The 26,924-nt window shown below is 44.7% G+C and overlaps 2 protein-coding genes and 1 long non-coding RNA gene across 7 annotated transcripts; 1 reads left to right on the forward strand and 2 right to left on the reverse strand.

Annotated features, from left to right (window-relative positions):
- Positions 1-2,821: 2,821 nt before the first annotated feature.
- Positions 2,822-17,184, forward strand: DDB2 (damage specific DNA binding protein 2). Of its 3 annotated transcripts, none has more exons than XM_085062520.1 (11): positions 2,826-3,289; positions 4,194-4,377; positions 7,185-7,315; positions 7,941-8,132; positions 8,956-9,101; positions 12,018-12,117; positions 13,509-13,686; positions 14,368-14,513; positions 14,774-14,938; positions 15,248-15,293; positions 15,967-17,184. In XM_085062520.1, exons 1-11 carry the CDS (start codon positions 3,128-3,130, stop codon positions 16,059-16,061), a joined length of 1,545 nt encoding a protein of 514 aa, XP_084918646.1. In that variant the 5' UTR covers positions 2,826-3,127; the 3' UTR covers positions 16,062-17,184. The 3 variants fall into 3 exon arrangements, 2 of the variants coding, with proteins under 2 accessions (XP_084918646.1, XP_084918645.1); XM_085062519.1 differs by lacking the exon at positions 8,956-9,101 and adding an exon at positions 10,783-10,949 and having other exon boundaries at positions 2,829-3,289; XR_014852664.1 differs by lacking the exons at positions 8,956-9,101; positions 15,967-17,184 and adding an exon at positions 10,783-10,949 and having other exon boundaries at positions 2,822-3,289; positions 14,811-14,938; positions 15,248-15,298.
- Positions 13,680-26,913, reverse strand: ACP2 (acid phosphatase 2, lysosomal). 3 transcript variants are annotated; one of them, XM_085062525.1, is made up of 11 exons: positions 26,733-26,913; positions 26,557-26,652; positions 26,395-26,481; positions 23,840-23,992; positions 23,407-23,505; positions 23,143-23,232; positions 20,800-20,932; positions 20,637-20,725; positions 19,928-20,034; positions 19,526-19,701; positions 13,680-14,116 (listed from the first exon to the last, which is right to left on the reverse strand). In XM_085062525.1, the coding sequence occupies exons 1-11, from the start codon at positions 26,826-26,828 to the stop codon at positions 14,052-14,054; spliced, it is 1,191 nt and encodes a 396-aa protein (XP_084918651.1). In that variant the 5' UTR covers positions 26,829-26,913; the 3' UTR covers positions 13,680-14,051. The 3 variants fall into 3 exon arrangements, with proteins under 3 accessions (XP_084918651.1, XP_084918652.1, XP_084918650.1); XM_085062526.1 differs by lacking the exon at positions 13,680-14,116 and adding an exon at positions 17,536-19,443 and having other exon boundaries at positions 19,551-19,701; positions 26,733-26,912; XM_085062524.1 differs by lacking the exon at positions 13,680-14,116 and adding an exon at positions 17,536-19,443 and having other exon boundaries at positions 26,733-26,909.
- LOC146436432 (uncharacterized) lies at positions 24,638-26,388 on the reverse strand. The gene is made up of 2 exons (XR_014852665.1): positions 25,145-26,388; positions 24,638-25,038 (listed from the first exon to the last, which is right to left on the reverse strand). It is a non-coding gene; the product is annotated as an uncharacterized LOC146436432 (long non-coding RNA).
- Positions 26,914-26,924: the final 11 nt, after the last annotated feature.

Consider the following 26,924-nt stretch of genomic DNA (forward strand, 5'->3'; position numbering starts at 1 on the left):
GAAATGCTGTGTTGGAAAGTGAACATTAAAAACCATTCCACTTAGTTTATTTTGAGACCAATCCTCTGTTCATTTCTACCAGCATGGGGTCCCTGGAAGGTGAGCACCCATGACAGGCCATTGGCTATGGTTGTCACTGTGAACATCCTTTAAAAAAGTAAGGAAAGATGTTTATCTTGTCCTCAAAGTTAATCATAGCTGAGAGTATAAGCAACAACTTTGTCTTTTACTAAAACAAAACTGAACCAAACTCTGGCATAGATACTCCCTAATTCAATTAAGTTCTGAGTTTTTACTTCCATTATCAAATTAACGTACATTAATGAATGTCAGAAGAGACAAACACCTGTCATCCATTAATAGTCTATATCCAATGTTTGCCCTCTGTTATGTTTTCAGGCTGAATTCTACATCGATATCCCATGTGCATCTAAGAGAGAGTGTCTAAGACAGATGCTGTCCATTTGGGACCTGGTCACTGCCAATACTGATTGCAAAGTGAGGGTACTAAATAGCATGGCTGTTGCAATCCTTTCTTCCAAGACTGGAATGCCTTGGGGAAGATGGGGTGCCTGGGTAAACAATAGGTTATAATGAAAGTGATCTTTTTGTTAATTTTCCTGGTATGGGCAGCTTAGTAATGGTCATGGGACAGAAGGAGGTCAGATAGCATAATATTTACTTCTTCATCTCTTTTGGATTTTGTATTTTCTCTTACTTTTTCATGGAATATAGGCTTGTTTTCACGTGCATGGCAAGCTCTAGTTGCTCTAATACATCAGTAGTGAGACTAAAGTAGCCAAAAAATATTAACGCTTTGGACAAACATCCTGGCAACAAGGAGGCAGAACACCTAATGGTACTACCAATACCATGAAGCTGATTTTAGTTACAAAACAGCTATACCAAACCAGTGACAAGACAGCTTTATTCTGTGGGAGAAAACTATGTTCCATAACTGAGGCAGAGCCTCAACATAATTGTACATCAGGCAAAAGGCATCCTAAAAATAAGCCTAATATCCTGCCCATGCAGAATTATACTCCTCCAACTTTGTTGCACACTAAAGTTCGAAGAGCGTGAGACTGTAAATACATGAAAGAATAAAAGAATATTTTCTCAAATTAAGTCTTTGTCTGGCTTGCTCAGAGTACCATCTAGACACTGAGCTCTGGGACATCAGGCCCATTTTTTCTGTGTATGAATTGTGTACTGTCTGCTGTTCTTGTCCTTAGTGGATAATAATTACAAAAATATCTGGTGATTCTGTAGAGAGAAAGCAAATTTGGTGTTAGGCATTAACACAAACACTGTAATTAGCATGTGGCCTCATCTTGAGTACTGTGTGCAGTGCTGGGGCTCACAGTTTAAGAATGATGTTGAAGTCCTCAGCTGTGTCCAGAGTTTGGCTTGTCTAGGCTGGAGAAAAGCAGGCTGAGGGGTGTCCTCATGGTTCCCTACAGGTTCCTGAGAAGGGGAAGTGGAGAGGGAGGTGCTGATCTCTCCCAGGGATCCAGGGATAGGATGCACGGGAGTGGTTTGAAGCTGCACCAGGGGAGGCTTAGACTGGATATTAGGAAGCATTTCTTTACAGAGAGGGTGGTCAAACACTGAAACAGGCTTCCTAGAGAGGTGGCCAATACTCCAAGTTTTTAAGAGGCAATGCCCTTAATACCAGGCTTTAACTTGGCCAGCCCTGAACTGGTCAGGTAGTTGGACTAGATGCTTCTTGCAGGTCCCTTCCATATTAAAAAATCTTTTTCATTCTTTTCTATTCTATCCCATTTCTAAAAAATACTAACTGTAATAGCTCCAAGAGGGAAACGTGTAGGTTACGCTGTTTATGCTCTGCATGGGGACAATACTGCTGGGAAACAAAAGGAGTGAGGACAGGAAGTGGACATCTTTGCTGTAGATAACTTGGATAAAGCATCAAAGTTTTCTTTGGGAGCCTATGATGAAGGCTTCTGCAGGCCTATAGAAGTAACTGTTGATCACTGTCAAGATATGAAGGCTGTTTTTCTGTAGTAGATTTTCTTCCCAGAGATCAAGCTTTTGAGGCATCAGAGGTGAGAAGGGAAGTGTTATGTTCAGTTATTCCTCTTGCTGCTTTTTGCTAAAGGTTACAGTTCTAAGACAAATGCCATGTGTTACAAAAGTGCCTGACAAGACTTTACGACTTGCTAATTGGGTTGATGTATATGTCCAAAACCACACTGTGTTAGTGATTATCGTTTTTGTGTATACCATTCTGATACAGGATGGCAGCAACTAATACAACTTTTTTACTATTCAGAGAAAAAGCACAGAGAACTGAGTGTTTGTTGTTTTTCCGGGTAGTTTTCCTGTGCATTTTCTAGTATGTGAGAAAATGCATAAGTAACTATAGTTATAGCGCAAAAAATACTAGCACCCAAAACCAAACCCTACCGAAGGCATGGTTGTGTACAGCTATTTTAGGACCTGTATTCATAGCCACCTATGTGGGTGACTGTACCTTAATTACTCACCATAGTTACTGGCAGGCTGAAAGCAGAGGACCATAGTGCTCCAGGGAAGAGGGGTAAGGCTCCCCACACAACATGGCCGGCAGACAGCAGCCTCCTTTGCAGGTGCGGGGGGAAGTGTTGGTACCTCCCTGTGTGTTCGTACAGCTCTTCCTTCCCCATTCTTGTCCGCTTCATCATGTAGCATCTGCTACTCTGAGCTGCTCCAGACGAGACTTTGTTATCAGCTTTAGAAGCTCCTGTTGTTGTTGAGTACCAGGTGCATTTTCTTGTGGAAATGGGGTTTCGAAATTTTCTTTTTTGGTTGACGTATTTGGGGCCCTTACCAAACCGCTTTATTAGGCCAATTTGGTGCTCTAGAAACTAGTGAGGTGCGTATGATTTGAAGTGCTGCACCAAACAAGCCACAGGCAGACAAAGGCGAGCTCGCAGACGGATGGCGCGTTTCAGGCCAGCGTGACCCTCGCAGCCGCCTCTCGCTCCAGGGCAGCCGGAGGTGCTGCTCATGCTGGTGGCCGGGGAGGCCGGCAGGACTAAAGGCGGTGGAAGCGGGCAGGGGCTGGACAAGCACCCCGAGCCCCCCTCGGCCTCCCGCTGCCGCTGCCCCTCTGCGGCGAAGCATGGCGGGGAGCACCACGGCCAGCGAGCTCGGCGCCGCTCGGTGGGGCCGGGCCGGAGCCGCTGCCCCCTGTTCCCGCCCCGGTTATGAAACCGCGGGGGAGGGGCCAGTGCCGCCCGCCGGCCGCGGCAGCGCGGGGGAAGCTGAGGCCGCGGGAGCGCAGGTGAGAGCGGGATGGCCTTGCCGCCTAGGCCGCGGGGGCGCCGGGCCGGGGGCTGCGGGGTGCTGCCTGGGGCCGGGCGAGGCCCGGAGGAGCCGGGCTGGGGGCGCTGCCTGGGGACGAGCCTGCGCGGTGCCCAGCGAGCTATATTTATCACGGCAGATAGGCGTGACGGCCATTCAGGAATTGTAAGTAACCTCAACGTGGTCACAGTCTCAGGCTGGGGATGTGCCGCGGGAAGGATGTGCTGTGCGGGTGGCGTGTGACGCACCGCCCGCCGGCTGCAGGGAAGGCCGTGGGAGGCCCGCGCTGTTCTTCGGGGGCCTGGTGGCGTCGTGGCCATCACAACACGGGACACGAGCGGATGAATCCCACCGCCGCTCACAGGAGCAGTTCAGGTGTGCTTGCCAGGAGCCCAATCCAAATACCGGGTGGTGGTTGTGAGGAAGAGTGGCCATTGTGCAGGAAGTACCTTCTGAGCCCATTTGTTGCAAGACCAGTCAGCCCTGGCCATCGTCTTAAAAACTCTGACCTTTCACTTGGCTGAATCTAATGAGCTCAGTGTGAGCTACTAGAGAAACAGTTAGGGTATTATGTGGTTTCACAGATGTACTTTATGCAGATCTGTAGGCTTCCGGCTGAAAAGTCTGGCAGAGGTGCATCTGTCAAAACATATTCTAGTGCTTTAGGATATGTTAATTTTCATATGTGAACAAAGACGATTTTATTGAACCTTTTCCTCTCTTCAGCAGAGAACAACAAAAAACTAGTGTCATGCCAATGAAAGAGGATACAGGTCTAATCAGTACCTTCAGACTACTGGGATATGTTTCATTCCAGTTTTCCTCTCTGTCCTCTGGTTAAAAGTGTATGACAGTCTTACCTTCCATGCTTTGTTTGCTTTCAGTGGTCAGACAGAATGGCTCCAGTGAACCAGCCAAAGGACAAGAAGCGTGAGAGGGCACGTCAGCATTGGCCAGAAGAGGCAAAATCAGCTGGGAAGAGGAAACGGGACCACGGGGAACGAGGGAATGAGAAACAAGAGAAGAGGTTGTTTGTGAGAAAAACATCTAAACCCCCAGGGAAAATCGGTAATATTTCCTCAGATCCTTACTTTTTCTCCCTACCAGATTTACTGCAAATGACAGGCATTGACTAGTTGAAGAGGGAGAATGCCAAGAAACATGTTCAGACATGAGTGTTCGGATGGGGTTAGATGTTGAAGTAATAGGCAAACTTGTATTGGGATAGTACATCCTCCAAGTTTCTGTCTAATGAGTGTGTGTGCATGCATGCATGTTTAATTTTTGAGACTCAGTACCCCTTGGTAAAAGCCTGAAGTACTGAAGATGCTGTTACAGCTCATTTGAGAGTGGTTTTGTGGAATTCCTGTATTACCAGATCTTTGCTTTAGTGTAGCACAAACCAATACTGGTAATACATTATTTCTCTCATGCAATTCCAAATGCAGTTAATAGTCGTAAGGTTGGTGTCCTGCAGCATCCAGTCTGAACTGGTATTTCCACCCTGTTCTCTGAATATTCTAGCTTTTGCTATAATTACTAGGAATACTTTCTTCCTCTGTGTTCAGATTAGAATGGGCAGAATTTCCTCTAATTACTTCTCGTGCATTTTTTTGCTTTAGTGTGTAACTTAGGTAAGATTTTTGTAACTTAGGTAAAGATTTTTGATGTAATCTGGAGTTGTAATTTCTAATCTAATGGGAAGTTTAATGCTTTGCATTATCAAGGAAGTTTAGTTTAGACTTTACCTACAGCAAGTTCATAGAATCATTTAGGTTGGAAACATCCTTTAAGATCATAGAGTCCAACTGTTAACCCAGCACTGCCAAGTCCACCACTAAACCATGTATCTGAGTACCACATCTACACATCCTTTAAATGTTTATGGGGATGGGAACTGATCCACTTCCCTGAGCAGCCTGTTCCAATGCTTGACAACTCTTTCAGTGAAGAAATTTTTCATGGTAGCCGATCTAAACCTCTCCTGGTGCAACTAGAGACCCTTTCCTCCTTTGTATCACTTGCTACTTGGGAGAAGAGACCTATCCCCCTCTCCCTACAACCTCCTTTCAGGTTGTTGTAGAGAGCAATATGGTCTCCCCTCAGTCTCCTTTTCTCACATAAAACTTTTCATTCCATCAGTGATTTAGGAGATCACCGGGGTTACTGACTTGCGTGGAGATACTACATGTTTTCTGTACAATTTTAGCCTAAGGATCCAGAAATTACTGAAGTGTTTTTCAACGGTCAAAGACCCAGGGGTTCTATGATTTTGCACATTTCCATTGTGTGGTCTGTAAGTCCAGACTTGGAGGAGTTAGCAGTGTGAACACTGACTGTGGAGGCAAAACGCTCTGTTTGAAAGGAGTTCTGTGTATAATTGTAGATAGTTAAAAACATCTAGTTAATTAAATTAAAAAATAGTTAAACACATGTAGTTAATTTAGCTACATGATTTTATTATAACTTCATTTTCATGTTTCGTCAGATCTGTCGTTCCCATAAGGTACTTCGGAAAAACGAGGCTAATAATACTTTTCTCTTAACCCTTTCTTAAAAAGATGAACACCTTTGAATTTGAGCTTCTCCATTCTGTGTTCTAATTTGTATGTGTTAGGAATATTTTTTCTCCTGATCCATATAGTTTCTGTTTCTTACAATTAAACCACCTTTTTTAAAGGATTTCTTTCAGCTGATTCTAAAAGGGGCTGAAGCTTCGTTTCTTAATAAATGATCCTTCATTGTGAAATGGAATCTGAAAAAAATACGTCAATTTCTGTCACCTTTGAAGAAGGAACTGTGGATACTAATTCTTCAGTAAAAAAAGGCATCAGAATATAAATGTTTGTACCTATTTCATCGGGTGTGACAAGTGCTTGCACTATGTCAGCATGTGAACAAAGAAGTTTAGTTTCACACCTGTGCATTTCCCCAGCATTGCACTAAAGAAAAATTTAATTCAGGTTTTAATCATATAGAATGATCCATGTGTTTTCAGTCTTCTGTTTGTGGGATTTTTTAAAAATAAATGTCATTGAATGCAAATAGCATTTATTTTTCTTAAGAAATGCATTTGACATTTAGATCCCCTGGGGTGTTACAGACCGTTGGTGGGGGTGATTAGATCGCAGACATGGGACTGAACAGATCTAGTTTTTACATAAAGGTCCCTGAAGTTGAAAACTTGGAATATGAACTTGGAAAATGTAGAAACAAGCTGTGCTGTCAGCAAAACTCGCTCTGAACAGAAAGGTTTTCAGGCGGTGAGGTGTCAGCAAGTCTGTTTCAAAAACAAAACTCGCAGCGCTGTAGGCAGACTGCATGGGCTACAGCATGAGCAGACAGAAAATTCTGATTCACAGGCAGGCATTTCAGGAAATGTGTGGGAGCTCATGTTGCCATACTTGGGAAATTTTCAAGTTTTCCTGCTGGTCACATGTTTAACCTTTCTTTTGCTGTATGCAGGGGCTTATCACCTCCCATGGCATATTTCCAAGTTGCTGGGGCTTTGGATAGCAGCATTGTGTTTTGGGTATGAAACATTTAAATTGTATGCTGTCCAAGAGATGCACCACCCACCTGTGGCATTGCTTTAGTCTTTTCCTGTTGTCTTTGTTAAGTCTTTGGGAAAAAGAAGGAAGGTTTAACAAGAGGAAGCATACACAAAGCTCTGGTAGGCGATGGGATGCACTGGACTCCATAACTGCAGAAGCTGCTGCACCTTAGATGTATAAGAATTATTTAGAGGCTTTTATCTTGTGGCCAAAGCTTTTCATGGACATAGCAGCAGGTGCAGATGGTTTTCTATATTGTTTAGTGAATGAGCGTGACAGCTGTTGCTAATCAGTAAGTTTTATCATTTTCCTCCTTGGCAGGTTGGAGTGGAGATGGGTTTGTGATGAGAAACAAGAAAGTCCTTTCCTCTCAGCTGGAGCGGCAGTGCAGCATTGTTCATTATGTCTACCAGAAAATGCTGGGAGGCTCCATTCAGGCACAGCTCAAGCAGGTGAGGAGTGTCTCCTTTAGGACCTGTTGGATATCTCAGCTCCCTACATAAAAAGATCTTCAACACAAGTAGAGGAACTTTAAAGGGACCTAAAGTTCCCACCATACATGGTTTGTGGCTCTAAGTCTGGTGCACCTTTATGTTTCTTAATCCTGTAAAATTCAAGAGCTAAGATGGCTTTCCCTTTTGGTTGACCCAGCCCTCTCAGTTTTTATCCTCTGTTAATTCTGTACTTCCTTGAATCATATTTGAACTTGCCCACTCTACCAGATGAGTTACTGCACAGTGATACTTTTGCATGCTGATCTGACTGTTTTGTGATACTATTCTTGTATCCACTCTACTTTGCTAATCTTGTCAGGTTAAGTGTCAATCTTTTTCCTCTTCACAGACATAGCCATCGAGTCCATAGTGTTTTACTGTTTTGCAGAGCCACACACCTTTCATTTGAAAATTAATTCTTTCTATAGTATTCATAGGTGGGAAGCACCTGGGTGAGCTTTGTTGTTTAGAATTTTGTGTGAACCTACTAATGCTAATTAGAATTAAAAATTGTTAGCATTCCTCATTCAGAGAATCTCAGGGGTGCTTGCAAAAGTCTTAATTCTCTTTACCTTTTTAACAGAGACTGCAGCTGGCTTTTCTGCGTTCTCTTTCCTCATACTGCCTCTTTCGAAGAGCAAGTCCCTTTGACAGGAGAGTGACATGCCTGGAATGGCACCCAACACATCCCAGTACACTAGCTGTTGGTTCCAAAGGTGGAGACATCATCCTTTGGGACTGTGAACTACTTTCTAAATCCTGCTTCATAAAGGGGGTAAGCATTTGTATGTGAGGAATAGGTGGGGGGAAAACTGGAGTACTATGAAATACTGCAGATAAAAACTGAGGTCTGTTGTGAGAAGCATATAAGGGTCTCGGTTTTCAGAGTAGCCAGTTATGGGGTAGGACTGAGATGCAAAAGCATGTCTGTTCCCAAGTCCCAGACTGTTCTAGCACTGGGGAGAACTGAGGCACGGTGATTAAGTTCATAATGAAGCAGTACTTGGTGTGTGCTCAGTGGAAAAATAAAAGAGATGCCAGAAACAAGTAGGCAGAGAGGGTCTGTCTGGTTTAGGTCTCGATCTTTCTCTGCTCACCTTTTATTGTGCCAGATGAAGAAACATCTTCGAGAAGAAACAAGGTCCCTTTATCTCAAGTGAGCAGCTAAGGTAGAATGAATAGTTTGTACAGCTGACATACCCCCTCATTGCTGTATTCAGCCATTTCCATTCCAGCAGGGGCTCAAAGACTTTGTACCTTTTATCACCTTTCTAAATTAACATAGATACACATTGAGAGGTCTATCCTCCAGAAATTCCAGAGTCACCTTTCTCTTTTTTGTAAATGTGTGGTGCCAGACAGCAAGGGAATACCTTACATGGGAACTGAAGGAGTTGCAGATTTATCTTCCAGGATGGCAGCTCCTGGTTTAGACAATCATCATGTGTGAGACGTGGTTGTCTTTCCTGCTTAGAGGACTGTGGTGTGTTTCACTGTTGTTGTTAAAGACATAGCAGTGCCTGCAGACTTACAGAGCACACTTTTCTCCTTCCCCATCACTCAGTGGATTTTTCTTTTGTTCATCCCCTTCCTTGTAGATGGGAGCTGGAGGGGCCATCACAGCAATGAAGTTTAACCCTTTTAACCCTAGCCAGCTGTACACTGCATCAGTTGCCGGCACTACCACCCTGCAGGATTTTAATGGCCATACTGTCCGGGTCTTCACCAGCACCGAGGACTGGGAGTAAGAATACAGTAATGCTTTGGGCCTCTGTGTCCTGCTGGCAGAAGCACTACAGAGAGAAAGAGAAAGAGAAAGAGAGATACGTTTGTCTCTAATATGTGAGAGCTGGGCTTCCTCTTCCCCACATAGATGTCCTTTATACTCTGAATTTCAGGGAGGCTCATTCTTTTTATTTTTCCCTGAAATGGGGTAGTGGGTAAGAAAGAGCTTTTCACTAATGGGGAGGGACTCTGATGCTGCTTACTTCCTGTTGTATATGAGACAGTGGGGCTCCAGTGGATTTCCTCAGTTGTCTGTTCTTAACACATCACAAAGCTCTGTGGCCTGGGGACCTTCTAACTTCTTCACCTGCTAGCAGTGCTGCTTGTTGCCAGGTGATTTTTACAGTAGAATTCATAGTTCCCTCTCTGCTTCTCCATAAATGCCACCGACTTCAAGCAGCGCAAGCCATTAGGGTCATGCCAGTTCATCCCACTGAGCTTCTGGTGCTTATCTAAAATACCAGAATTAAGAGTCTGAGTTCCTTCAGTAGTGAATAAAAAGAGGAGATGAATTTGTAGAAGCAGCTCACAGAATTACATTCTCAAGACTGTTGGTTTTTCTGTGGATGCATGAGAAAGCCTGAGCTCTTCAATTAGTTACTTCAGTTCTATGTTTGAAGGTAAGTGAGAGAATTTGAGTTAGCTTCCAACTTACTTTTCCCCGCCTAATTCTCTCTGAGTGGCAGCTTTCATGGTTGCTTTTCAATTTGGCTGTTCACCTGCAACCTTTTAATAGGGCAGAAGGTAAAACCAAGTCATGCTGGGATGACTGGTCAGGTGAGCAAAGAGAAATAAACTGGGTCCTGAGACATGAAGATTTTATATCCCAGTGGGATGCCTGTCACAACAGTGATGGCTGAATTTGGGAGGGCATGCCATCATACTACTGCTGTGAGGACAGGCAGGCTCTATGTGAAGGCCTTTTTTTATTTTCATTGACCTCTTGAAACCTAGTATTTACAGTGAGACTTTACTAAATAGTTGTTCTGTGAGCAGCATGATAAACATGCAGTGCACTTGAATACCAAGTTTGGGGACTCCCAGCTAGCTCTCATTTTTTCTGTCCTTGTGTAGGGTTTCCACTTTTCCTTGGTAGATAGGCTGATACAATAACAATACAACATAACATAGAACATAAGATTCCTGTGCCATGTGGTTAGTAGTAAGATTTGCACCTGGCTTTTCCTGCCTGCTGGTACCTTGAGAAAGACCAGATACAGCACTGGAAGCAGCTGGTAAGGAGCTAGTGAATGAAATCTCTGTAAGAAAAGCTTGGTGCTGGGCTGTCATGAGTTTTTATGTGGTTTATGAATGGAATGGTGCTGGTTTTGCTTGGGCTCTCTTGAGCATGTGTGAGCCAGGTGGTTCACTGCCAATTGGTCCTAACCCTATAGCAGAAGCAGCACTGCTTGCTGCTAATGAGTTTTGCAGGCCAAAGTGGTGAGGATAAACTTGAAGGCTCAGAATAAATGTGCTCAGATTTGAAACAAGTTAGAAAAAATGAGTTCTTGTGTATGTGCTCTGCCAGAGCAGTGCTTGTACCTAGGGAAATTGGCAGTGTGTTCCAGGTGGTAACTTCTGAATTAAGATTTTGACTTCCACTCTAACCTTGATGTCTCTTGGCTTTGTGTGTATTTCAGAAAGGGCCAGGAGATTCTCTCGGAGACATCAAGTTCAGTCCTTATGAGGCAGAGAAGCTTTATGTGGCATCAGGTGATGGCACCCTAAGTCTGCAGGATCTTGAGGGCAGAGCCATGCAGGTGGTCTCTCGTGCCCAGGAATGTGGCCATGAGCATCATAACGTTTGGTGAGAAGAGGGCACTGCATGGTTAATTCTCTGTTCCTTGGGGTTAATGCTGTGCTGCATCTTTAGATCTCTAACATCTTAATCTCTGCTAGTGTTTGGAGACTCTTGGTATGAGTAGGTCCCAAGAGAGAGCTTGGAGACAGGATCCTGGTTGCTAGGCAGCCACAGGGCACTTACGCTTTTACAGTAGCTGAGCGTGCTGCCTGCATCTTCCTATGTTGCTTTCTGGTGATGCCATCTCCTATCTTGCAGGTACTGACAGCTTTGCACTTCATGAAGTGTGAGGTGAGAAGAGCAGGGTAACTTCCTCCTCTTCATTGTTATCAGTGGTCTCTTTTATCTGTAGCAGCTCAGGTGGCATAGGGAAAGCCACATAGCATTCCTGCACAATCTGACTTTCAGGTTATTGAGTTTACCCTGTAGTCCTTCTGCAGATTTCAGGCTCACCTTGTTAGATTCCATGGCCTTGAATTCTTAGAATAATTTATTTTGCAAGTGGAGCTTTTGCAACAAGTTTCCAAAGGACTCCAACTTTATTCTCACTGTCCTTCTCCCAGGAGAGCTGGCATTAAGACATATGTCTTTATCAGATAAGTTTCTATTCCGTCTTGTTTCCTGGAGCATGAAGTTGAGACAGTTTGATGTGCAACTTTTCAGTCCAAAGCTTTTGTCTTTACTGCTGCTTCAGTGTTTTGTGGAAAATGTCATTTTAAAGCTGGTTTTCCACATTTGTTGGTGTCCCAGGGATATTCTGATCTTTCGCAAGGTATGTTCACATGCAGGCACCAAGTGGTTCTTCAGCCTCTATTATGTTCTACTGTTGCAATGTGTTACACTCCATCTAATAAGCACTTTGAAATTATTCTGAAGTGATTTCGCATTCAGTCACCAACAGAAAGCATTTCTGATAAGCCGTACTTATTCCTGATACTCAGGCCCACACCATCAGGTGGGAGACTGCAGTTACAGTCTGTTGCAGTCTCCCTTGCCAGGGACAAGATGTGAACCAGAACTCCACTGCCTTCGTTTTTCTGTAGGAAGAGCACTGATTTGTGTCTTTCCCTGTAGTTGCTGGTACTGCAGTGTGGATGTTTCTGCAAGCTGCCGTGCACTGGTGACAGGTGATAATGTTGGCAACGTGGTCCTGCTCAGCACTTCTGGTGAAGAGGTTTGTATGGCTCCACGCAGCATCTCCTCTACGGGAATCTTCATGACTCGTGTGCTTTCCTACTCTACAGGGACTCTGAAAACAGGAGCAAGTGACTTGCAGCTTAGGAGATGAGTCCACTCGTTGTCTGGGTGGTGAGAAGTCCTCTACTTCTGCCATCCAGTCGACACTTTCACATTGTTGAGTGTAATGGTAATAATTCCTAAACAAGGAATTATTACCTGTCATGTGCTATCCTTTTCTTAAGAGTATTTGCTACTAGCCAGAGTAATTATAGGGTACCTGAAGATGTGAGCACCCTCTGCCAACAGCCCTCACACTTCCAGAAACTTAGTGCCCTGACAGGAGTAATTTAGGACGTACTGCATTGCTGTACACCCTTCCATGACCTGGGGGTAGGCACGCAGCGAATATTGGCATGGAAATTGCACTCCTGCCATTGGACACAAGAGGGCAGGCAGAGGCAGACTGTGGGTCTGGAGTAGTACAGAATCAGGAGAAAATAGCTGGAGTGAGCCCTGATTCAGGAGCCTGCTGTACTGTCCCATTGGCACTGCCATCTCTCTTGCATGTAAGGGTAGCATCTGTAAAGATTTGCCACCCAATGAACTGTGGCCAGAGGCAGCTGTGCAAAGTAGCAGGCAGAGTCAGGAGTGCTCCAAGTGACTTGTCCTTACTCAGGGTTAGTTGCTGACTTCCTTTTTTCTTTTTCTCCTAAAAGAATGTGAAGTTGGGAGATATCCATTATTAACTTTCCTGCAGCTGGGAGATATCTTTTATTCTAGGGAGGATGGGCCAGCTTTAGCCTTTAGATTAGAGATAATATTCTGGCTTTGTATAGAAATTTATTGATGTCCGCTTTGTGTTTATTTGTTGTTGTTAATTGAAATATTTTTCCTACCCTCATGCTTCTTTGCTGACATGTTTCTAGAAGCCAATTATATCTCCTCTCACCTTTTTTACTAAGATAAACAAAGCTAGCTTTTTTAGTCTTCTACACGAAGCAGTTCCTTCCTTCTCATTATCTTGGCAGCACATTTTCTCTGTGTGTTCCAGTTTGTTTAAATCTTTCTGCAAGTGAATGTCTGGCACTGCTTAAAGCCTTCCAGATGCGATCTTACTTTGTATAGTGGCACTAATATGTCCCTCCATGAAAGCCAGGGATTGTGTTTTCCTTTCTCATAGCTTTAATAAATTGATGGATCAGAATTACTCTAGAATTAAATAGTTATTTCCCAAAGCAATTATTTTCCTTTCTTGCTTCCAGTGAATAAACTCTTGGTGTATTTTAGAAGTTTTGTTACTCTATGGATGTGAGACCTCTTTGCACGAGTAGATTATAATTTCATTTCTTTACTGCAGACCTTGATTTTTTTTTCTGTTTGCCGCAGATCTGGAAGCTGAAATTGCACAGGAAGAAAGTGACTCATGTAGAGTTTAACTCCCAGTGTGAGTGGATGTTTGCCACAGCATCTGTGGATCAGACAGTCAAAATCTGGGACCTCAGGAACATCAAAAACAAAACAAACTTTCTTCATCTGCTTCCACATGAGAAACCTGTCAATGCAGGTGAATTAAGGATTTCATTGCATAGATGTCTGCAGAGAGTTCACTCAGCTCAGCCTTTATTGTGGCAGTGTTAGGTTTTGCTCAGATTCCAATTTGCATGGTCATTAAAGTAAGGAAGATATTGGGAATGTGTGGCCAGAGGCAGGGAGGTGGCTAGGGCAGCTGCAGCACCTTCTTAAGACTTGCCATACAAACTGTGGCACGGTACCTTAAAAGTGAGTTTGGAAGCAGCAGCGGCTGAGATTAGAAAACTGAATTTATTTGGGCAATCCCTTTGACAGAAGGAGAGAATGGAACTCAAACCTCTGTTTCTTGGGTACAACTTTACCAGTTGATGGAAGTCCAGGCTGCAAGTGTCCATCACATTATTCTACCGTCTTTCCATTTGAATGAGCAAACTCCTTTATTTCCAATGTTTCCTCCTGTGATTCTGAAATTGGAAAAAATATTCTTTGGTAACCCAGCACTGTAGGTTTCAGCTTACTTTTTGAAAGAGTTTTGAATTTGTTTGAGACAGGTAGTCTGTCTTGTCAAAGTCTTGTCTATTGGGACGCACAGCTATAATCACATCCCAGTTAAATAAATAGCAATGGATTTTCAATCAGCAAAATGTGACACTTACGTTTCTTGTCAGTCACAGCATTGTGATCTTTAGTTTGCCTTATTGTCCCACTCTCCTAGCTTACTTCAGCCCAACACATGGTGCCAAGCTCCTGACCACAGACCAGCACAATGAAATCAGGGTTTACTCATCATCAGACTGGACCAAGCCACAGCATCTGATTCCACATCCCCATAGGCAGTTTCAGCACCTCACACCTATAAAGGTGAGTTAAGTCTAAGAGGAGCATCATGCTTGGTGTTAGCAGCCATCTGCAAATCAGAAATGGTCTGATTTTTAGAAGGTCAAGGTACTACATTGGTGGGTGGATATTTTTTACACTGCTGCAGCTGCCAGTGGAGCACTGTTGCTGAAGCTGTGGGTGGGATGTAGTAAGAGCTGCTCCCAGTGTCAGTTGTATGGTGTGTGTCAGTGCTGAGCTCTGTCCCTTTCCCTGAGCTCTCCATGACTCTGCTCTCTGCTTAGGCAACGTGGCATCCTCGCTATGACCTCATTGTCGTAGGTCGCTACCCAGACCCCAAGTTCCCCGGGTACACCCTGAATGAGCTGCGAACTGTGGATGTGTTCGATGGGAGCACTGGAGAGATGGTTTGTCAGCTCTATGATCCAAATGCTTCTGGGATCATCTCGGTGAGTTGAGCACTGCAGCTGAAAGGGCTGTCAATAACACTGCTCTATCTTTGTGAAAGAGGCATGGTTTAGGGACTAGAACCGCATCCAGTTTACTTGTGACAGACTCATGCTGTCATGGGATACAGCTGCCAACTAAAACTGCTGACTAAAGCAGGGCTAGTTCATGGTCCTCTGTGGGGTTTTTGGATACTCTTAGGGAACATTGTTTTTTCCAGATGGTTTGTTGCTGTTATATAAGCTGTGGTGCTCTTATGACTGTTACATAAGCAGTGATGCTCTTACAAACTCTGTTTTTTTCATTTTCAGCTCAACAAATTTAACCCTATGGGAGACACACTGGCTTCTGGCATGGGTAAGTAAAGACAACCTGGGGCACTAAATGTGTGGGTTCCAGTTCCAGAAAAGGGCTGGCTTCTTACTCCAGATTAAAGCAAGTTGTGAGAGGGGGTTTCCCAAATCCCACTTGCTAGTAGCCCTTTACGACTTCTTACATCTGTGAAAGAGATCAAGACCTTCTTTCAGTCTTACACCTTTGCACTTGGAAAGCAGTTTGGTAGTCATCTCCTGTACAACATTCCTGAGAGTATCAAGTCTGCAGTGGGAAGCCTCACCACAGCTGAGAGCCGCTGCCACCTGCCGGCCATGAAACAGTAGAAGAAAACAATGGAGGGGGAAAGCCTTTTCCTGCTAGGCTGTACCATTTCCCTTCATTTAATTTATCTCATTTCCTAGTCTGCAGAGCCAAGATTAGTCAGTTTTTCGTAGGCTGTGGGGGATTAAGTTAGCTGGCTATAGATTTAGGTTTTAGACCTGTGACAGATGAGACTAGGAGTTACTTACATTTCTTAGATCAGATTTTCTTGGCTATGTGGAGATAGCTTCTGCAATAACTATTTTTGCATTGTCTATACTTTGGAAATATCTGAGAACATAAAAAGCCGTTTGAATTTCTGGCATTTAAGTGACATAGCCTGGGATTTTATGATCGATGTAGAGTTTCTGATTTACAGCATTTTTCTTCTCAGGCTTTAATATTCTGATCTGGAACCAGGAGGAGATGGTGGCCAAGAAGCACGAACATCTTTTGAAAGCCATGACAGGCAAGGAGATTGAACCATGAGAGAGCAGGGATTAGAAGCTGGAGTTCATCCAGACGTGGAGGGTAGAGGCAGACAAACCCTGGCACAGGCAAACTCAAAAGCTAAGTTATTGTCTGGCGAGCTGAAGGAGATGAGAACAAAAAGCAATGATTCTAAATCCCAGGGAAGGAAGTGAAAAGGGAAGGATCTAGAGAACTATTTTGATCCTTTCTGAATCCCAGGGTACAAACTCAGTTGTTGGCAATGGGCAGTATAAGCCGTGCAGGGAATTAGACTTTGTCCTTCCTCCCCAGATCTGATCTTGCTTCCCTGATCCTCTTGGCCTCCCCTTCTAGAAAGTTGTGTCAGTACTTGGTTCCTCCAAGTGGAGCTACTACGCATTTTCTGAGGCACTAGGCAAACTCTGAAGATGTTTCCAGATCCTGCTGAAGTTACTGCTTTCAGCCCACCATACCTGCTTGTCATCACTTCTCAGAGGTTACCATTTCCTGTAGTCTGCAGTGGACCAGCTCATGATAGGGTACCCAGCCTGTTCTAGTCCAACCAAGTTGAGAAACAATTTGCTAACAGGATTAACATCCTGAGAAGATAGAATGTTCACAGGGGTGAAGTGATGGATAGCTTGGGTAGCCTAGAAAACACTAGGCTCTCCTATATGCAAGCTTGGAAAATGTGTATTTGTCAAGACATCAGGCTTAGCCTGTTCTCTGCTTGCAACTATTTAACTGGACCACAAAGAACATGATGCCAGAGGTCTCTATGTGCCTCATGGGATGTAAGGGCAGTATGGAGCTGGGTACCTACTGATTTTAGAGTTTCTGTTTTCAGAGTTCTTGGCTGTTTCTTGCCAATGATTAGGCAATTTTTTTCACCCATAACTATGTGTTTCAGAATGTTGGGTAAGAGTGTCACAAAGCAGAAATGAGGGATTTCTTCCTAATAGCCTGCTCAGAGCCAAATCTTATGACTGTTTTTAAACAGTTAAGTTTTGCTTTTTCTGGTTTGTTTACAAGGCTGCCTGGGACCTTGCTGCTGTCCCAGAGGTTGATGGATGGGATGGGCTCCAGGCCTGTGCAGGTTCTTTATGTTCACTTTTATAGTTTTGCAATATTAATATAAATAAAATTTTGTACTAAACTAAAATTCTTAGAGAGAGTGGCTGCTTTGAGGATATGGCTGAATTACTTTTGCAGGGGAGAAGTTTGAGACATTTCTACAAGAAGGCTATGAGACCTACAACAGTGGTAGAAGTAGCAGTCATAGTACTGGTCTGCAGTGGACTCCTCCAAGTTGGACAGGATGCATTATCAGCTATATCTATTCATAGCTGCTGCAGTCAAAAACAAAGTTTATCTCAAATCTCTCTGTGCTATATTATGGAATTGTGAAATAGGGAATTCCTTAAGGAGGTGGTGTGCTGCAGTAAGTTCTGCCTGCTTTCCAACAGTGAGCACACCGGTGCTAGTCCTATGAACTCTTAGAGAAGGAATAGGGTTCAGTGTGAAATTGATTTTAATAATGAAATGTATTGGAACAAGTACAGAAGTACAGAAAGTCATTCACAGTCAAAATGTCTAAATCATCATAGAAACCTTTTCTCTGTGTGTGCAAAATTTGGTGCCTTTGAAAATAACAGGTCTAAAAATAACAGGTCTGGTCCTCTTAAATGCACTTTCTATTACCTCTTTCTTGTGCCTGTTCTCACAGGCAGTAGCTTTTTCTTTATGACTGTCTTGCTGTGCAGAAGACCTAATTTGTATCTTCAGAGGACAAAAAGGTGAGGAAGATGCTGAGAACAGCAAGCTGCTTCTGCTGATTTAGGGTTCCCATGCTGGCAGATACCGATTACGGTGTGGGGAAAAGTCCCCATGGCACTCCTTAGGGGGAACAAAAGGAAATATTTGTAACCTATGAACTGGCTTCTGCATCCAAGAGGGGAAGGGAACTGCACCAGAAAGGGAACTAAAAGTGGGAAGTGAATGTGCATTATCACCATGTGAAGAGCCTGTGCTTCTGGTGCCTGCTGCAGTCTCTCTGCCAAAAACTACAAGGCAGGTGGTGAGCACTTGGCATGAACATCCCTGCAGCAGCTGCAGTGCGCAGAGAGGCCAGCCTGGAGAAAGAATCACACTTTGGACAGAATGCCCAAGTGTGACAAATAAAGCAATCCACAGTCACCTGCTAACTCTGATCCTTAATGTTTGTTGTCCATCCAGTCCGGAAGACAGGAATATAAGCTGCAGAACTCAGTATTTAATCAAATCTTAGGTAGACAGCTCTGCTACCTCTCTTAATTATGGCATAAAAGCATTCTGCTCATAAAGCATCTTCCTTGGGCTGAAATCTGGACTGCCTGCAGTACTGGATACTCCGTCTAATAGGTCCTTGAAGTTCAGATGGGGGAATACAATTAAAACTTGGGATCTTTAGACAGAAACCAATTTGCTTATCTAGGGGGGCTTTCCTTTCCAGAGCCAACATTGCACAAGGAATTGAATGTGGGTTTGCTACGGTCACAGGAATTGCTCTCTCTCATAAAGCTCTTAGAGCTTCTTTGGGTTCTATGATTGTACTCTGAGCCAAATCCTAGGATTGATTGAAAACTACTAGGTTTCCAGTCTTGTCCTGATCTCAGTCCAGTCCTCTCTTGAACCACAATGTGAGGAGGGGAAAAAAACCAGTAGCCAGCAGCAACTACTTGACAGCAACCTCAAGAAACACTTTACATGTCTCCGACCATCCACAACAGTTCTGTCTGCATGGACAATAAGATGAGTCTTGGTGCATTGTTGGTGAGCTGCATCCTCAGCTCAAGTCCAGCCTTCTCACCATCAGCAGCAGTGTGAGGGAAAAGCACTCAAAGCAGGTTAATCCTGAAAAGAAATGCAACTGGATGTGGCAGCTGCTGGAGGCCCAAGCTTCTCTGTCACAGTTGTGGTGAGTGGTAACGTTTACAGTCACTTGAAAGGAGGAAAACTTTCAACTGGCCATGTTGGGAATCCCAGACTGGATTAGTTGGATGAGGACCAGGGGCACCACACAGTATATTGGCTTCAAAGTTAAGGTGTCATTTCCTTAGAGCAGCACAGTTTTTTCTCAGTTCTTTCTAAAGGATGTCACCCTTAGAAAGCATCCAGAAACCAAGTCCAGCTTTGTTCTGGGAAGCAAAGGCCAAAACAAGAATGCTGAGTAACTGAAGGTGCCCAATCATCTGTAGGGGCAACACAGCTCCCTTCTACTGCCTGGGAAGGAGTTGAAGCAAGTGTCAGGCCTGTTCTTCTCCTTCATTGGAAACATGCCGGTAGCCAGGGGGCTGAGACTGTATGCGGAAGAGTACAGTCAAGAGGAGAATAATAAGGAGAAGGAGAATGGATCCACACACAGCCAAACCCACAAAGAGTTCTGTAAGGGAGAAAATAAGTGGTCAGCGTGGCATCGTCCAAACTTTCCCCTTCTGCCACTCTCTGGTCAAGCCTGGGCTCACCTGTGTCGTGCATGCTGCTTGCTACCTTGCATTCTTGCTCCCAGTCCTGGGGAACAACAGGATCTGTGAGTTCCAAGAATCTCTGCAGTGGGCATTTATGCTGACAGCCAGGGATTGTCAGTGGGAAAGGTTCCTTCCCACTCTCATTCCGGTAAAACATCTCCACAGAGAAGTTACTGAAAACGAAACACAGCAACATTTTTTTTTCCTTTTTGCTTTAGGTGAAGTCATCCCTTCCCAAAAACTCAGTGTGCACACCCTTTCCTTTATTCTGGTGATAAATTTTCCTGATGAGAGTCTGCCACTAGGAGCAAGATTCCACGCCCCTACAGTAGAATACCTAGCCTAGGTATCTAACCCTCAAGGTGAAATCACAGCAGGCATCTTTACTGCAGCCCTCACCCATCATCCTCTTGGTACAGTTCAAATAAATGACATGAGGCGTATGGTGCTTGGATCTTGTTGTAGACATCTAGAGCCATCTGCAGTGCCACAAGTGTGGTGTCATGCTGAGAAAGAGGGAAAAAAACCAAATCAGTCACCCTTAGGGATGTGGCAGGGCAGCTCAAACTGTACCAGTAATGGACAAGGCAGTGCTGAGGGGATGTCACCTTTGTAACTTCCATCTGGAAAATGGGAGAGGAACTGCTAGAACAGTGATCTGTGATTGTGCCAGAGAAGGGGAGGAAGTGAAACAGTGATATATATCCTGCACTGTTTTTTGAGAATTAATCTCTAGAGAGCAATTTGGGAGATACACTTGACTTTCCAGGCAGTAGGCTGCTGGAAAGGGGAGATAACTGTAGCTACACTTCTGAAACATCATTTGAGTAGCATCAACCCATCTACCAAATAAATAGAGCAATGGCTTCCCAAAGTCCACCAGTCTCACTCATGAGACTGAGAAACAAGGACACACTGGGAATTTTCCTCAGGGATGCCAGAGGAACAATGCAAGATACTGCATCTCTCACCCAGTCAGAGGCAATGATGCATGTCCTGATCACTGCATAGGCTGTAGGGAAACTAGAAGGGGTTAAAATTATCACCAAGCCCCATGCCCCTATAAGCAGGGGGAGATGGCTGAAAGCCAGCCCCAGCTCTGACTTACCGCTGAATAGGCAAGTAGTTTCAGATTCTGATGGGCAGAAACATTTGCTGCTTTGGTTAGGTTTTTTCTTATGTGATCCAGCAGGACCCCTGAGTCAAGAGACAGCTGGTTAGAGGCAAAAGCCAGACAGAGCAGCACGAGGCTCCCTCCCCAGTGCACTCACCACCTTGCAGACGAGCTTTTTCTACCCGATTGTGGATCCCAAACAGAAATTCAAAACCAAAGTCTTTTAGTTGCTTCAGTTGAATCATGACATCTGGTGTCACCCATCCAGGCAAATCCATTTTGTGTGCTTTCTAGAAAGAGAAATGGAATATTCACGTGCAGGTAGCACAGGTTGCAGATTAAACAGAGAAGGGGAGGGTGTCTGGAGACCTGCCCATACTGCTGCTGCTTTCTTACACTATTTTAAATATGCAATCCCCCCACTTCCTATTTAGGCTTCTGACCTCACACTGCTATGCTGCATACAAAGAATGTATGTGGGTTTTGATGTTGTTTCAGAAAATAATAATGAGAAGAATAAATGTTACAATCAAGGAGCTACATTTCTGTGAAAGCACAGCTGGAGTGCAAGGTTATGTTGTAATTGATAGAATAATCTTAGGGCATTAACTTTACACGTGGCTGATTCTGTCCCGCAGATGGCAAGTGGTCAAAGAGAAAAAGGATGAGTGAACAGAAACTCAAGAGTTTCTGGTGTACCTGTAGCTGTTTCCCTGGAGGCTCTGAGGGCCACTGAAAGACACTGCAGAAAGTTAGCAAGTGCCCTGCAGACATAACGGTGCGATGCACCACTGACAAACCCCTGTACTCAAACCAAGGAGCCTGAGAACTGGGAACCAAGAGAAGAATGTGCTTTGCAGCCAACCTGTTATATGAAAGGATTAGTTATAATGGCAGACAAACAGCAGTTGTGGTTTCCCAGCAATACTGAGAACAATTTTCTATGCCACATCCCATTAGACTTCCAGAAATTGAGGCTGAGTATCCTTAAGGGCCCATTTTGTCTGAGCAGTTCAGAGAAATTCCATCAGCAGCTTAGATACTTAGTTCTTAATTAATTTACAAAGAGAATAGTCGGTAAATTCAGCTATTTCTTGGACTTCTTATTGTCACCATCCAGAATGACTCTACTGGCTCAGGTGAGACAAACAATTCTCTTCAGGGCACTGTTTGCATGACTTAAAAAAAAGGAGGAAGACCAAAGGAGCTGAAGAGACTGATCAGCCTGAGGGTATAGTTCTGAGTGAGAAATACTTCTTCCATAACAACATTCTGGTTTAGCTCTGGGACAATGGGCTATTCTCCAAGTTGTTGGGGATTATAGTGGTTGTCAGCTGGCCTTCCAGGCCTAATTTGCAAGCTTATTAAGTGGCTCCTGAAAATGAAGAATTGAAATTCTTGATCTCTCTGACCAAGGGATTTTCTGTTACCAATAGAAGTTGATTCACTGTGATTGTTACAAGACAGGAAATCTGGTTGTGATACAAAGGGCAAATCCACATAGTACAGTGCAGTTCTGGATTGGAATATTCTCAGCTTGCAGCAACCCAAGCTGCTACTTTACATAGCAAAGTGCAATTCCATGCTGGTTTATCTTTTACACCCCCAAAATAGTGCACACGACTGTATACTAATACCAGTGAGTGAAGCAGTCTTGCACATCCACAGAATTAGTGTGACAGTGTCAAAATGCTTGGGTTTACTGCAGCTGTATTCACTAGTTTGACATGAAAGATGTCTATAATTTAATTCATCATGCTGTACAGTTATACACAGAGAAACTTGTATGTAACAACTTTAAGTCTCCTGGATATGTGACTTTTAGTTTCGCATTATCACAGTGCAGCTAACCCAATTATTGATTTTGTTTGAGTCTTCATGAGATGTGCTTTCAACAGAAATCCACTCAAATATAGAGTTTGGTGTCCCACCTCAGATGATAAAAGGGTAACATCTGTCTCTAGAGTCTTTCACTGACAAAGGACCTTCAAACAGGTCAAAAACAGATGTGGGTGAATCTCAACCTAGGAGAGCTTTATTTTCTTTTAGATATGGCATTAACAGAAGCACAGAAAGAAAAGTGATTGTTTTAAAGTAACAGAGAGGTAGAGGTAGCATAAACTTAAACCATAAAGTCAATGCTTCTTCAGTTTCTAGAGATCTCATTTCTACCTTATTGGACTCAGGCCTGTCCACAGAGATCTAAAGATTTCAGATTGCAGACATTTTCTAGTGACTTTCAAGACATATTTATTATGCAGGTGGGACTCTGACATGATTTATATCTAAGCTATGGAGTGGGAGGTTATAGGGTGCAAAAATAGGTAATTCTTGGCACATGCCTCTAGTGAGTAGGAACTGTTACTATTCTGAAATTAGAACATTACTTCTATTGTACGGTGAAAAGTTGTTTCATGGGATTTTGCAAAATAATTCCCACCAAATCCAGTGAATCCTAAAGACCAGATGCCAGTGGGTGTAAGATGATGGCCAGACTTACTTCACAGAACAGTGTGTCATATACACTCCATATACTCTCAAGAGAGATGTCCCGGATCCCAGTTTCATTTGCCACCATCTGCAGGAATTGCTGTAGGTTTGAGAAAAGAGAAAGGCCTTCAATTTTCTAATCTCATACTGTATTATATGCAATATTATATGCACTGGTATCCCTACCCTTTTCTCAGACCTCTGATTATACAGAGGTGATAATACTTTAACTACAAGCCTAGAACCACCTTATCTCATGCAAACAATCACTTACCCAATTCTCTCTGGTCTTATTTATATATTCTGCTGAGTGCCGTGTTTCAGTCTGTAGCTGTTCATACCGTGGACAAGGGGTCAAAGGGAACTTCAGTAGCTGGGCAAAGACAAGAGCAGCCAGGTCACCAAGAATACTGGAGTACAGAATTTGCAGTCAACACACACAGCTGTAATGAAACCCTGACTGCATCTATAAACAACCTCAAGTACTGCCTGCTGACATACTGCAGAATATGTGTGGTCTGCTGGGATGTTGCAGATGACATGTTGAGTGAACACAGCCCCTGAATTCGCGTATTTTTCTGAAAATGGGAAAACCTCTGCAAGGTAGGTCCCAGCAGAAGTTCAAGACAATCTGAATCAAGACTAGCAAATATTTTTGGAGACCATGCTACTTGAGTAGTCAGTACTTGTCCTTGAAATGAACTTACCCGTTCCTCAGACTCAGGCACTGTGTGCACAGGGATAGGCTGCCAGGAGATGTTAGGGTTGAACATCTGTTGTCCTCCTGGGGGATAGAGGCCTGCCAGATTGGCCTCTGCACTCATCAGGGTCCGATCACAGTCGGTGCTGCGGACGAAGATCTGCCAGGAAGGGACAGTGCACCGTTAGTAAGGCTCCTGCAAGCGGGGATGCTCAGGCACAGGACGATGCACTCGCCCAGGAATGCTGCCAAGTGCTCTGCAGCTGCTCAGGGACCACAGGGGAACAGGAGTGGAACCAAGCCTGATGTCGGCCTGGACAAAACTGTAGGGATGCACACAAACACAATCTGCTGTGTAATATTGGAGCTGGCTGGTCTGGATCAGTGGGATACTCAGGTGCGCTGCGCAGAGGTTAGAGACAGAAAAGAGTCTGAGTATGAGGAAGAGTCGGAGAAAAGGAAGATAAAGATACAGAAAACTATGGGCACAGATAGGAAATGCATTATATTTACAGAGCAGGACTGGGGCAAACTCCTGCATTCTGTTCTCAGTTCTAGGAATGACCAGCTGTGCTCAGGAAAAGAAATGTCTTCTTCAAGCCTCAGTTTTTCCATCTGAGAAATGAAGAAAAGTGATCTGACTAACAAGAGAGAAAATTAAAACAGGGAAGGCTGGGATTTTATCTGATCATTGTGAGCTCTTGGGATTAATGGGTCAAGACTTTACCACTGCAGAGCTCAGAAGAGACAGAGACCTGAGCCAGAAAAAAGGAGAAATGAGAAAAATATAGCAATGTTCAGGAAGTCAAAATGGCAAAACTTTAGTATTCTCGTACCTCTGTGCTGAAATCAGTTAAGGGGGAAACTGGTGAGAAACCAGTGATAAGAGGAACAACAGGAAATCATAAAGGAATGTTGTATAAAACAGCATGTTCAATCCAAAAAAAGAATAAAAAGCCTGAGGAATGAAATATAAAGATAGGGATTTTTGTTTTTAAATGTTAGGAGAGAAGCATAAAATATACATACTCACTCTGCATAATCTCTCTCATGTGAGGTGTACCTCAGAAACATTACAGTCACAAGAAAAAGCCCAACTTGTCTTTTCTCTGACATCAATGCCTACCCACTTTTACCTCTTAACTGTGGCTTGAAAAAACTGACCCTGTACTCATTAGACAGGTTTGCTTTCATCCTTGGTAAGCTCTGAAGAAATAAAAAGGAAGTATTTTAAAAGATAAGGATCTAATTCTAGAAGTGTCACAAACCCCTCAAACAATTAAGCCCTGAGTATACATGCTTTCTTCAGCACCTTTTGCCAGGCTCCAGCTTGTCGCTGAGTCAGGTGACAGACGGTCATATGGTGTCACCCAGAGGCAACACTTCTTACAAGGGAGGTTGCTCAACATGAGCAAGGGTTCAGGCTTGGTTAGCAGAACAGCTTTTGTTTGCACATGTCTTGGTTTGTTTTTCTTTCTCAAGCAAAAGAAGGAAAACAGTTTCAACTCACAAAAGCTGTATAAGAGTGAATTATGTTTGGAAAGGAACTACTGAGGATAGTTAAAGGATCTGTGTTTGAGCCCATGCTGAAGTTTTGTTGATGAAGCAAATGTCAAAGGGATGTAATCTGAACTGTGACAAGCTGAGTTCTTACTGGGAAACCCTGGAAGGGGAGAAACTAAGAAAATTGTATGGGGATTGTTAGTTTGCCCCATCTGGTCAATCAGCTTAATTGAGCTCAGATAAAATAACTGAAGTGGTGCAGAGCCTGTAGTGGGAGAAGGGGCCTTCGCTGCCTGCTGTCCATCTGAACCAGCCTCTCATCTGCTCAGGTTTCAGTTGACTCAATACCTCTTTGATTAACTAGCAGGGGTATTTGGGAGGATTTTTTATTTCCTTACTTTGTCTTTTATAATTTCCCCTGTGCTTAGTACATAGTTCCACAAGGGCTCTGTGACTTTTTTCAAAAGAAACCTACCAGTTTCTCAAGAACTATTATAAAGTGTGACAACATCCTAATGAGAGAGAAATGAATGGCTTTGGGGGACTGAAGCTGTCAATACTTTACACGTGAAAGGAAATGAGAGGGTCACAGCTAGCCAGTAACTACAGGCTCTGGTGAGATCGTACCTCAAGTGCACCGGGAATGCACAAAGGCTGCATTCTTGTCAGCTATTGTAACGGAAAAAAGCATCTCACAAGCTCAAGTAAGAAACGAGTAGCAGCTATAACACACTGCTGTTTAGTTCCCTGGACTTCAGCGTGGGCGGCTCGAACACTCTCACAACTCTGGCTGAATTTGCCTTCGCACCCGCTGCGAGGGCAGCGCTGAGACCGCAGCCGATCCGTGCCCCGCGGCCAGGCTCAGCACAGAGCCTGCGCTTGGGCTCTTCCTCCTGCGGTGGGAACAAGCTAAGGAACGAAAATACTCGGAGACGAGGCCCAGCGCCGGTGTTTCCCTTCCCAAAGCAGCCCCTCGCAGCCCTGGCCCGCGCGGCGGCCCTGGCCCACCGTGGGGCGGCCGAGAACGCCGCTGCCCCGAGCGGCGGGGCTGGCACTGACCTCCTGCCGCCGGTACGTGTCGCTGAGGAAGTCGCGGTAGCGCCGCCGCAGGGCCTGGCCCAGCTCCCACTGCTGCCGCATTCCCACCTGCAACGGCACCGGGCGTTACCGGCGGTCCGGAGCCCGGCCCGGCCCCCGCCGCCAGCCCCGCCCCGCTCGCACCTGCGTGAGCTGCCCGAATCCCTGCGGCCAGGCGCTCTCCTGGTACGGGTCCCGCGGGAAGGCCTTGATGGGCGAGCGGTCTCCATGCCGGTACACCTGCGGGCGGCACCGTGTCACCCCGGCCCGGCCATCCCGGCTCGGCCTGGCCTCCCCCCGCGTCCCCCTGTCCCCCTCACCAGCGTCACGAAGCGGAGGTTGCGGGCCCGAGCGGGCGGCGTCCCCAGGCACAGCGCCAGGAGCAGCAGGAGCGCACCGCCCCGCCCGCCCGCCATGGCGCTCGCACGCCGCCCGGAACCGAGCGCCAGCGGCCGCGGGCCCGCGCGGACGCGGTTTCGCAGCGCACAGCCCCGGCCGCGCTCCCGGCGCTG

The sequence above is a fragment of the Lichenostomus cassidix genome, chromosome 5 (genome assembly GCF_008360975.1).
Source record: "Lichenostomus cassidix isolate B80296 chromosome 5, HeHo_3.0, whole genome shotgun sequence".
NCBI classification, from domain to species: domain Eukaryota; kingdom Metazoa; phylum Chordata; class Aves; order Passeriformes; family Meliphagidae; genus Lichenostomus; species Lichenostomus cassidix.